Source organism: Leuresthes tenuis, unplaced genomic scaffold, assembly GCF_036924035.1.
Source record: "Leuresthes tenuis unplaced genomic scaffold, fLeuTen1.0.hap1 SCAF_4, whole genome shotgun sequence".
NCBI classification, from domain to species: Eukaryota; Metazoa; Chordata; class Actinopteri; order Atheriniformes; family Atherinopsidae; genus Leuresthes; species Leuresthes tenuis.
Genome location: NW_027325358.1, coordinates 514,504 through 526,620, shown reverse-complemented (window position 1 = coordinate 526,620; position 12,117 = coordinate 514,504). Strand labels below are relative to the sequence as shown.

At 48.5% G+C, this 12,117-nt stretch overlaps 1 protein-coding gene across 1 annotated transcript in view; it reads right to left on the bottom strand.

Moving 5' to 3' along the window:
- Positions 1-701: 701 nt before the first annotated feature.
- Positions 702-12,117, bottom strand: part of dzank1 (double zinc ribbon and ankyrin repeat domains 1) — a 20,079-nt gene continuing 8,663 nt past the window's right edge. The window contains exons 2-19 of the mRNA XM_072383920.1: positions 11,126-11,273; positions 10,950-11,028; positions 10,762-10,849; positions 10,449-10,707; positions 10,158-10,275; positions 9,958-10,071; positions 6,003-6,086; positions 4,896-5,018; positions 4,011-4,172; positions 3,749-3,932; positions 3,541-3,644; positions 3,387-3,467; positions 3,191-3,302; positions 2,454-2,512; positions 2,284-2,361; positions 2,072-2,199; positions 1,358-1,432; positions 702-1,235 (exon numbers count right to left, since the gene is read on the bottom strand). Coding sequence (XP_072240021.1) covers positions 1,109-1,235; positions 1,358-1,432; positions 2,072-2,199; positions 2,284-2,361; positions 2,454-2,512; positions 3,191-3,302; positions 3,387-3,467; positions 3,541-3,644; positions 3,749-3,932; positions 4,011-4,172; positions 4,896-5,018; positions 6,003-6,086; positions 9,958-10,071; positions 10,158-10,275; positions 10,449-10,707; positions 10,762-10,849; positions 10,950-11,028; positions 11,126-11,273 — 2,123 coding nt within the window. The 3' untranslated portion in view covers positions 702-1,108. The remainder of the gene's footprint in view (positions 1,236-1,357; positions 1,433-2,071; positions 2,200-2,283; positions 2,362-2,453; positions 2,513-3,190; positions 3,303-3,386; positions 3,468-3,540; positions 3,645-3,748; positions 3,933-4,010; positions 4,173-4,895; positions 5,019-6,002; positions 6,087-9,957; positions 10,072-10,157; positions 10,276-10,448; positions 10,708-10,761; positions 10,850-10,949; positions 11,029-11,125; positions 11,274-12,117) is intronic.

Here is a 12,117-nt window from a genome sequence, read left to right as displayed (position 1 = left end):
CCTGCATCTGTTCCAGCAGCACGGCTTCGTAGCAGAAGAGTCCAGCTGCTGCACTGACCTGCCTTCAGTCCAGATGTTTCACCACCTGAAAACATTTCAAATACAACAACGAAGAGCCAGGAATCCTGTATCAGACAGGAAGGGGACAACATTCCTCTGCAAAGATCCAGCAGCTGGTCTCCTCAGTTCCAGATGTTTACAAATGTTGTTAAAAGAAGAGGGGGTGCTACACAGTGGGAAACATGGACCTGTCCCAACATTTATGAAATTTGGGTTGTATAACAAGGCCAACACATTTGTTCTTATGGATCAGACAGAACATCAGAGTTTGAGGAAAGAATTTAGGAAAATATAACTATGAAGTCATCTCAGGAACTTTTACTACTCTTAACCCTTTAACTTTGCATTTTCATTTCCTCAGATCAACGATAACCAGAATCAACACTTTATAATAAAAGTAATGCCAGAACATACCCTCTTTTAGCTTTAGATACCTAAAACAGGCTTTAGAGATGGTTCATTTAGGTTCACTTCCTCTAATCTTTCATAAGAGAGTACAGTGAGTGGAAATGAGCTCTGCCTGTTTAACAACTACTGCCACCTAGTGGTCAACGTGGAGCAAAACAAACATCACAAATGTGTTGGAAGAGAGAAATGGTTTATTCTAATAAAAACAGAAGATTTCACAAAGCCATGTGACAGTGACAGATCCTGAGAGTAAAGAGTAAACTCCTCCTGCTCAGTAATATTTCGTTAGAGGATGTGGATCAAAGGGACAATTATTCGACACAAAGTGGACGCTGAACACTTGGACCCAATCCCAGCTCCTCTTCTGGACCAGGCACCTGATTTTTTCTCTCTTCCAGGTGGGACAAGTGTTCTTGATGACCACCACTCCAAAAGAAAGGTGGAAGAAAGGTAACCCTACCTCTGCAGAGAGTGGGACCGATGCAATGCCTGAGGCACAGAACCGGCTGAGACCACGAGCTACACCATGCTGAACCCAAAGTTTCTTTCAGAACCTCTGAAACCAGCGGCTCCTCTTCTGGTCCGACTGCTTCGGGTGAACCAGTCAGAACATATTCAGGTTCAGTTTGGGTCTTCCCAGTTACCCCAGTAAGTCCGGTCCAGTGTGAGCCGCCAGCAGAGACACCATGTCGCCACAGCCGGAGTTCACCGCCACACTGTACGCCGTCTGACCCGTGGCGTTCCTCCGCCGCACATCCGCCTTACATCTGAAACCAGGAAGACATCAGAAGGTGAGAGGAGCTGCCAATCAGAGTGGGACCTTCAGAGGAACCAGCTGATCTGACGGGGTTAGGGTTAGGGTCAGAACTCTGATCCAGGTGTGTCGTACCTGAGCAAGACCTCCGCACACCGCAGACCTCTGGAGCCCAAAGCTGCAGCTTCATGCAGAGCTGTGTTCTTCATCCTGAGGGAGAGGAGCTCACTGTCATCACATGATCAGCACATCAGGTCACATGACACTTTAACCCGACTTCTTTACTCCTACATGGACGATCTAAAAATTCTCAAGAATTACAATCAGTTTGATCGATTCATTTCACTTTGTGGTTGAGGACAGTTTCTTTTTAAAGATGTTTTTCCCGCCACTCGCTCTGGGCTCCTGTAGCTGACTGGTTTCATGGTGATGGATCACAGACAGTCTCTTCCTGTTCAGAAGCTTTATTCATGCCACCTGCTTCGAGCTGTCCGGCTCAGGTGAGTCGCGAGCAGAAAATTGTGTCAAATTGTTATAAAAGTCCAAAGAAGGAACGTCACCTTTAACGTTCACATTCTGTTTCGTATGGAATAATCTTTCCCCAAACATGGACCTGTGTGGGCTGTGTGCAACCAGCTGTAAGCAAGCAGTGATGCATTCAGAGCCTTCAGAGCCTCGGTATGTAAGAGCCTGATGACATCATGATTACATCAGCAGGCTGGTCATTATCGAGCTCTTTACAGACCACGGCCTGTAAGGCTCGGCTCCGGTTGGGTCTGATGATGCATCTTTGGTTTCACATTCAGTACTTGGACCCATCTGATCCTGACTCTTATGTAAAGTTCTTACGGTCCGGACTTTTGGTCCACATCGGCTCCTCGCTGCACCAAAACAGGAAGTACATCATGGTAACCGCTCGCCACCGCTACCACCAAGGCATGCCGGCCATCGCTCTGGCAGCAGGAGGGATCCGCCCCCTGGTGACAGAATGAACACATCTGGCCAGTTTTATACCGTCAGGTGACAAAGAGAAGGCTGCTGATTGGATTTCGGGGCTGTACCTGATCAAGGAGCTTCTGGATGGTGCTGATCCGACCTCCACCTGGACCCAGCTCCTTCAGCAGCTGGCTGTCAGTCACCTGCAGCGAGTCAACCAACCAGAGGAGAGCTCTGAGTTCTGACTGAACAGGAAGTGGAAGGTTCAGGAAGAGATGCTAATGGAGGTTCTTACCGCAGGTCTGGGAGCAGACTTTGGACTGGGTTTCATCCCAGCTGAGGGCCGATCCCTTCCTGTCAGACAAATTAAATATTTGGGATTTAAGTAGTTAGAAAAGCTTCCAAACCCCATTGAGGAACTGTTTGGATCGATTCTGAAGCCTCCAACTGTTTTACGAGAGTCCCATCCATCCGAGAGGCTTTTACAGATTTGGACTTTTCAGTGACGCTTCATTTCTGCTTCAGTCACCTGTAGTAATGAATCTTTCCAATACTCGAGCGCACTGGAGGTAAACCAAACAAGACCACATCATCTGTAAGAGGCTAAGATGTAACAGAGCAGACCGAACAAGGAACCCTCTGAACCTCGGCTGCACCTAGATATTCTGTTGATAAAGGTTTTGACCAGAATCTATGACAATAGGCAGCCCTGAAGGAGTCCAGCTCCAACAGGAAACAAGTCTGACTTACTGCCAGCGAAGCCTCTTAGCTCAGTAATGCAGGGACAAAGGCCCAATACCCCAGACTTGGCTGTAAGCCTTAGTCAGGCGCACAAATCATACTAATGCTGGATGGATAGCCTCCCAGGATCCTCCAGTATCCTTCTGAGGGCAGAGAGCGAGTCCAATGTTCCAGAACCAGCGGGTTCATAAGGAGGATGAAAGCTGCATATTGTTCCCCTTGAATCTGAGGTTTGACAGAAAATCACACATCCATCACATGATCCCGTGAGCAGCTGAGAGCTGTTCTTACTGAGGCTGCTGATGTCAGCAGATTGCTCCGTAACGCTGCTCAGAGTCTCGGTTCCACCTGCTGGTCCAGACTCTCCCCTGTTGGGTCCATCCCAATCCCTGTGAGCACTGCCCTGAAATCAAACAACAGCTTTGCTGATTCATTTCAGACAAACATTGTCTGAGCTTCACAGCTTAGGGCCATGTTGTAAACTCACCTGTTCTCTCCGCACAGCTGACACGAAGCTGACGGTCAGACTGACTTCATACCCATCCTCCTGAATCACCGCAGAAACCGCCTGAAGGTGAGAAGGAGCAGACAGTCAGCCACAGCTGAGGGGATCTCTGTTGAGATGCAGATGGGCTGCGTACCCGGCCCAGACGAGGCTCTCCCAGCAGAGCCCGAAAGGAGACGTTGTTCTGGGCGTAACTTCTCAGGTGAGCGCACACGTGATCCAGCTGCTTCCTCCAGTAGCCTGAGGACATTGGAGAATAAGAACCAACAACCCGCCTGATCCAGGACAAGAACACTTTAAAAACACAAGATGAACACACGGAGTCCGGCGGTGAAAGACTTTACCGCGTCCAGGGCTGATGGCGGTCAGCGGCGGCTGGCGTCTGCAGACCTGTAGCGCTTTCTGCTGCTGCTTCTTCTGCAGCTCATTGGCTGATGGGTAATAGAGTCCGACTGTCTGCGTGTATTGATCCACGGTAGGCGGGGTTACTTTTACACCGGGGGCGGGGCTTGATGAGGGTGCGGCAGCCTGCTTACACAGACGGAGGACTCTTACTGGTGTATGATGGAAGCATGTAGACGGGATTATCCCAGCCGTGTTGTTTACCCGAGTGGTGCCGGTGCTCCTGACAGGTTGTGTGATGTCACTGCAGGATGTGGGCGGGGCCGGTGCTTCCAGAAAAACGCCACAGGCGGTACAGTAGAAAGCGTATGGATTCCCGCTTGCTCCGCATCGCCAACACGTCACACATCTAACTGCATGAGCGGGCTAAAAACACACCACATCACCACATTTCTCACACTGCCTCACACTAAGGCTTTGTAAGCAGGAGGAAACTGAGCATGCTCAGAAACATACATGTAAAAGGAGGTTCAACAGCAGCTGCTGATAAAGCTGTGGGTCACATGATGTGTTTTTGTCTATGTGAAGTAACAATAGGGAGTTAGCTAAAGTAGCATCACTGCTATCAAAGAACAGAAGGATCTTCAGGAAGTGTGCGCCTCGTGCACGCCTCGTGCACGCCTCGTGCACGCCTCGTGCACGCCTCGTGCACGCTCAGGACCGGAGATTGGACTGAGGAGAAGTTTCAATGCAATCTGTTGGTTTCCTTAGATAGGAAATTGTTTTTGAATTGGCTCCATATGAATGAACTGGATTAATTTTTAAATTAATTAATTGGATTTGGTTGGATATAATTACAATGAATTGAACTCCAATTGACTTGAAATTGACTATATTATTGAAGTGCCTTGAGATGACATTTGTTGTAATTTGGTGCTTAAAAATAAAACTGAATTGAATTGAATTGAAGTTGTCAGATTCTCCTGCATCTAGTTTGTAAGAAAACAAGGCTAACAAAGAGTTAGCTAAAGTAGCGTCGCTGATATCACAGAACAGAAGCATCTTTAGAAAGCTGTGAATTTCTCTGACAGGAGCTATCTTTAGTCTCAGTGGTGCGTCTGAGTGATGTCACACATCATGTGGGTTTACCTTGGAGCCGCACCAGTCACAGAATCTTGCATCGCAGGAGTTCATCCGTTTGCATCTTGAACAGGTCAACATCCTGCTGTGCCCTGCTAGGACAGAGGGGGCGCTGTTCTCACCCTGCCCCACCTGCAGCAACACAAGGTCGTCACATTGAGGCCTCGCCGGTGTTTTCAAACCTTATTTCTGGCATGAAATACGTTCATCTCCTCACAGAGAACAGTTTGGTGAAAGTCGGCATCCTTCAGAAGATATTTAGATAACTGGAGATCCATATAACGGAGTGAACGGGGCTTAGAGGATGCAGCCTCTAAATAAGGCATCATCTGTCTTTATTTCACCAATACTTTAAGAAGAATGAATGAATGAACGTGTGCTATAGCTCTGTTAGCTCATAGCTCTGTTATGTGGCTACTTGCAGCTATAGGAGAGCTAACGGAGGGATTTCTACACAGGCACTCTACTGGGACCACTTCATCCCCTGCAGCACAGCTCATTCACTCCGGTAAGAACGTCCATCTTACTCAAAGTCCTCGTTCTAAATCTGATAAATATCCTGCCATGTTGCACAAAACTATCAGCAGCAAACTCTGTGTGAAGTTAGCCGACTGTCACAGAGCACGGAGTGAATAAACTGTGCTGCAGGGGGGCGTGTGGATGAAGTGGTCCCAGTAGAGGCCATATAATCCGGTGTAATCTGGATTCCAAAATCTGTCAGGAAACCGCCATTTTGAAATTTTGAGACAGGAACGTAATACATGCACTACGTGTGCTGGCAGCGATAAACCAATCAGAGAACATCAGGTAATATGCCTTATAATCAGGTGCACCGGGTTAAGTACAGAAATGGACCCCATAACTGAGGGTGCGCCTTATCATCAGGTGAGCCTTACAGTGCGCAAAATACGGTGTTGGTGAAATAAAGACAGATAGTGACTTATTTAGAGGCTGCATCGTTCCCCGTTCACGCCGTTATCTGAATATCTTCTGAAGGACGCCGACTTTCGTTAAACTGTTGGTGAGTAGGTGAACGTATTTCAGATCGAGGTTTAAAAATACCGGAGTTCCCCTCTGAACAAAGCGTACCTGTGAGATGGAAGTTGGAGGTGTTACCGGCTGCAGACGGCTTTCGCAGGTCAAACAGCTGGAGAGGTGAGCTGGATTTCCACTTCTACAGCAAACACACACCACATGCTCCTTCACAACACCAGAGACACACAGTTACTGCACAGCCACTCCCAGAGTACACCTGGAGAGGGGATATTACAGGTGTGTATCCCTGATAGGACAACCCAATACGTTGGGTTACATCAGATACAATACGATTATGGTACGATACCTGCGTGTACCTGAGAGCATACCCTGATGTGTACCTGAGAGCATACCCTGATGTGTACCTGAGAGCATACCCTGATGGATACCTGAGAGCATACCCTGATGTATACCTGTGTGTACCTGAGAGCATACCCTGATGTATACCTGTGTGTAGCGTACCTGAGAGCATACCCTGATGTATACCTGTGTGTACCTGAGAGCATACCCTGATGTATACCTGTGTGTACTTGAGAGCATACCCTGATGGATACCTGTGTGTAGCGTACCTGAGAGCATACCCTGATGTATACCTGTATGTACCTGAGAGCATACCCTGATGTATACCTGCGTGTACCTGAGAGCATACCCTGATGTGTACCTGAGAGCATACCCTGATGTGTACCTGAGAGCATACCCTGATGGATACCTGAGAGCATACCCTGATGTATACCTGTGTGTACCTGAGAGCATACCCTGATGGATACCTGAGAGCATACCCTGATGTATACCTGTGTGTAGCGTACCTGAGAGCATACCCTGATGCATACCTGTGTGTACCTGAGAGCATACCCTGATGGATACCTGAGAGCATACCCTGATGTATACCTGTGTGTACCTGAGAGCATACCCTGATGGATACCTGAGAGCATACCCTGATGCATACCTGTGTGTACCTGAGAGCATACCCTGATGGATACCTGAGAGCATACCCTGATGTATACCTGAGAGCATACCCTGATGTATACCTGTGTCTAGCGTACCTGAGAGCATACCCTGATGGATACCTGTGTGTACCTGAGAGCATACCCTGATGTATACCTGTGTGTACCTGAGAGCATACCCTGATGTATACCTGTGTGTACCTGAGAGTATACCCTGATGTATACCTGTGTCTAGCGTACCTGAGAGCATACCCTGATGGATACCTGTGTGTACCTGAGAGCATACCCTGATGTATACCTGTGTGTACCTGAGAGCATACCCTGATGTATACCTGTGTGTACCTGAGAGTAAACCCTGATGTATACCTGTGTCTAGCGTACCTGAGAGCATACCCTGATGGATACCTGTGTGTACCTGAGAGTATACCCTGATGTATACCTGTGTCTAGCGTACCTGAGAGCATACCCTGATGGATACCTGTGTGTACCTGAGAGCATACCCTGATGTATACCTGTGTGTACCTGAGAGCATACCCTGATGTATACCTGTGTGTACCTGAGAGCATACCCTGATGGATACCTGAGAGCATACCCTGATGTATACCTGTGTGTACCTGAGAGCATACCCTGATGGATACCTGTGTGTACCTGAGAGCATACCCTGATGTATACCTGTTTGTACCTGAGAGTATACCCTGATGAATACCTGTGTGTAGCGTACCTGAGAGCGTACCCTGATGTATACCTGTGTGTACCTGAGAGCATACCCTGATGTATACCTGTGTGTACTTGAGAGCATACCCTGATGGATACCTGTGTGTAGCGTACCTGAGAGCATACCCTGATGTATACCTGTATGTACCTGAGAGCATACCCTGATGTATACCTGTATGTACCTGAGAGCATACCCTGATGGATACCTGTATGTACCTGAGAGCATACCCTGATGTATACCTGTATGTACCTGAGAGCATACCCTGATGTATACCTGTATGTACCTGAGAGCATACCCTGATGTATACCTGTATGTACCTGAGAGCATACCCTGATGGATACCTGAGAGTATACCCTGATGTATACCTGTGTGTAGCGTACCTGAGAGCATACCCTGATGTATACCTGTATGTACCTGAGAGCATACCCTGATGTATACCTGTATGTACCTGAGAGCATACCCTGATGTATACCTGTATGTACCTGAGAGCATACCCTGATGGATACCTGAGAGCATACCCTGATGTATACCTGTGTGTACCTGAGAGCATACCCTGATGGATACCTGAGAGCATACCCTGATGTATACCTGTGTGTACCTGAGAGCATACCCTGATGGATACCTGAGAGCATACCCTGATGCATACCTGAGAGCATACCCTGATGTATACCTGTGTGTACCTGAGAGTATACCCTGATGTATACCTGTGTCTAGCGTACCTGAGAGCATACCCTGATGGATACCTGTGTGTACCTGAGAGCATACCCTGATGTATACCTGTGTGTACCTGAGAGCATACCCTGATGTATACCTGTGTGTACCTGAGAGCATACCCTGATGGATACCTGTGTGTACCTGAGAGCATACCCTGATGTATACCTGTTTGTACCTGAGAGTATACCCTGATGAATACCTGTGTGTAGCGTACCTGAGAGCGTACCCTGATGTATACCTGTGTGTACCTGAGAGCATACCCTGATGTATACCTGTGTGTACCTGAGAGCATACCCTGATGGATACCTGTGTGTAGCGTACCTGAGAGCATACCCTGATGTATACCTGTATGTACCTGAGAGCATACCCTGATGTATACCTGTATGTACCTGAGAGCATACCCTGATGGATACCTGTATGTACCTGAGAGCATACCCTGATGTATACCTGTATGTACCTGCGAGCATACCCTGATGTATACCTGTATGTACCTGAGAGCATACCCTGATGGATACCTGAGAGTATACCCTGATGTATACCTGTGTGTAGCGTACCTGAGAGCATACCCTGATGTATACCTGTATGTACCTGAGAGCATACCCTGATGTATACCTGTATGTACCTGAGAGCATACCCTGATGTATACCTGTATGTACCTGAGAGCATACCCTGATGTATACCTGTATGTACCTGAGAGCATACCCTGATGGATACCTGTGTGTAGCGTACCTGAGAGCATACCCTGATGTATACCTGTGTGTACCTGAGAGCATACCCTGATGTATACCTGTGTGTAGCGTACCTGAGAGCATACCCTGATGTATACCTGTGTGTACCTGAGAGCATACCCTGATGTATACCTGTGTGTACGTGAGAGCATACCCTGATGTATACCTGTGTGTACCTGAGAGCATACCCTGATGTATACCTGTGTGTAGCGTACCTGAGAGCATACCCTGATGGATACCTGTGTGTACCTGAGAGCATACCCTGATGTATACCTGTGTGTACCTGAGAGTATACCCTGATGTATACCTGTGTGTAGCGTACCTGAGAGCATACCCTGATGTATACCTGTGTGTAGCGTACCTGAGAGCATACCCTGATGGATACCTGTGTGTACCTGAGATTATACCCTGATGTATACCTGTGTGTACCTGAGAGCATACCCTGATGGATACCTGTGTGTACCTGAGAGCATACCCTGATGTATACCTGTGTGTACCTGAGAGCATACCCTGATGTATACCTGTGTGTACCTGAGAGTATACCCTGATGTATACCTGTGTGTAGCGTACCTGAGAGCATACCCTGATGTATACCTGTGTGTACCTGAGAGTATACCCTGATGTATACCTGTGTGTAGCGTACCTGAGAGTATACCCTGATGTATACCTGTGTGTACCTGAGAGTATACCCTGATGCATACCTGTGTGTACCTGAGAGTATACCCTGATGCATACCTGTGTGTACCTGTGAGCATACCCTGATGGATACCTGAGAGCATACCCTGATGGATACCTGTGTGTAGCGTACCTGAGAGTATACCCTGATGTATACCTGTGTGTACCTGAGAGCATACCCTGATGGATACCTGTGTGTAGCGTACCTGAGAGCATACCCTGATGGATACCTGTGTGTAGCGTACGTGTTTCTGGTGTACCTGCAGAGCGCGGTGTGCCTGAGGACGCCTCTGTTGACTGACGGACGCCTCGCAGATCAGACAGGTGTGAGTGTTGATGGGAACCAGAGAGTTACAGAAGACACACAGCAGCGTCTGACAACAGAACACACACATCCTTTCAGTTTCTCATCACCTGTGCTGACCTGGACAGTGACTCTGATTAGGTGTGTCTGTGGTACCTGCCCAGCCTCAGCAGGGGGCAGTCTCTGACCAGGTAATGGAGGAACCACGGCCCCACACTGAGCACAGAACCGGGCCAATGGGTCCGAGGGACGAGCACTAAGACACTGAGCACACCTGGATGGACAGAAGGGCGGAGACTGTCAAGACATGTTTGAGGCTGAATGATTTACACCTGAAAGTCAAAAGGTGTGGACACAGATTCATCAGAACATTGGTGGTTCTGGTGTCTGAGCTTCCTCATCCTCACAGAAGGACGCTCAGGCGTGTCCCTGGCGCTCTGTTCATACCGCAGGAAGTCGGTCTCTCGCTGCACTCGGGATGCGTCCGTGCTGCTAAGCTGCTTCAGCTCAGGTGAAGTCTGACAAACAGGAAGCACGTCAAAGTGAACCTCTTCAGAGAGCCTGCCGTTGGATGTTGTTCTTTTGTTTCCTGCAGACTGGGATCGTCGGGAGGAACCAGACGAGGCGGCAGCGGTCCTGGAGCCAAATCGACCGTTCAGGAAGCGAGTACCTGATGGAGGACGGCTGTGTCCCACCATCCTCGGCTCTGAGCAGAGTCACAAAGAAAGATAAAACAGATCCACCTACATTATCATCATTTTTCCTGTGTGCAGCATTAACAGACCTGCAGGAGTCAGCGAGGAACCAGCAGAGTTCTCAGCAGAACCGGAGGTTCCATCCGTCGGATGCTGAAAAGGCAGAAGTTCATTGTGACTGCAGCAGATTTAAGGGCTGGTGGGAAATGTAGTCTGCTTTTAAAAGGGCAGCAGCAGGTGAGCGTTTGATCACCTGTTGTTGGTTCTGCAGGTCGCCCCCCAGCTGATCCACCAAGAAGACTTTGGTCACCACGGAGCTCTGTCTGCCATCACTGCGTCACATTCACACATCATCATTCCATTCAGAGAGGGCAAACAGGAGCTGATGTTTGCTAGCTCCTCCTCACCTGTCATCAGGTGAGCACTTACCTGGTGACGGCCACGGCTCTGACCGACACCCGTCCAGCGGGCAGCAGGATGGGGTCAGTGTACTTGCTGCTGCTGCCTGCCGACCCCTGTGGCCCCACCGCCGGCTTTGACCCATCCAGAGTGAAGAAGGTCAGCGCACCTGTAGTGTCTGCACACAAAGAAACACCTGTTACATGCACCCGTGGACCCAGGTGGCATTCTGTAACAAAGCTGTCTGACAGTGGTTTGGTTTGACGAAACTTGTCCTGTCTCCAGATTCTCTGAATCTTTTGATATCCAAGTTTTCACATCTTTACGTTAAAGAACATTTTTCTGCAAGGCTCTGCCTCTCTAAGGTGCTCTTTTCATACTAAATCATGTGATTGACCAGCGGCCAACTGATCTAATCAGTGTTAAAATTTCAACTAATTAGTTTCCCATCTTCAAATACGGCACCAGTGTGTTCCAGCTACAGGGGGATCAACCACTCAGCCTCCCTGGAGAGGAGGCTCTGATAGCTGAACCTCAGATTCAGGAGCAGTTTGGTTTTCTCCTCCACATAGAAAGGAGTCAGCTGAGGTGGTTCTGGTAAGGATGCCTCCTGGGAGGAGGCCCCGGGTCAGAACCAGAACTCACTGATCTGACCTGGGAATGCATTGGGATCCCCCTGGAGGAGCTGGATGGATGGATGGATGAATGTTGGATGGATGGATGATGGATGATGGATGATGGATGGATGATGGATGGTTGGATGGATGGATGGATGGATGGATGGATGATGGATGATGGATGATGGATGGATGATGGATGGATGGATGGATGGATGATGGATGGATGGATGGATGATGGATGGATGGATGATGGATGATGGATGGATGGATGGATGGATGGATGGATGATGGATGATGGATGGATGGATGGATGGATGTTGGATGGATGGATGGATGATGGATGATGGATGATGGATGGATGGATGGATGGATGGATGATGGATGGATGGATGGATGATGGAT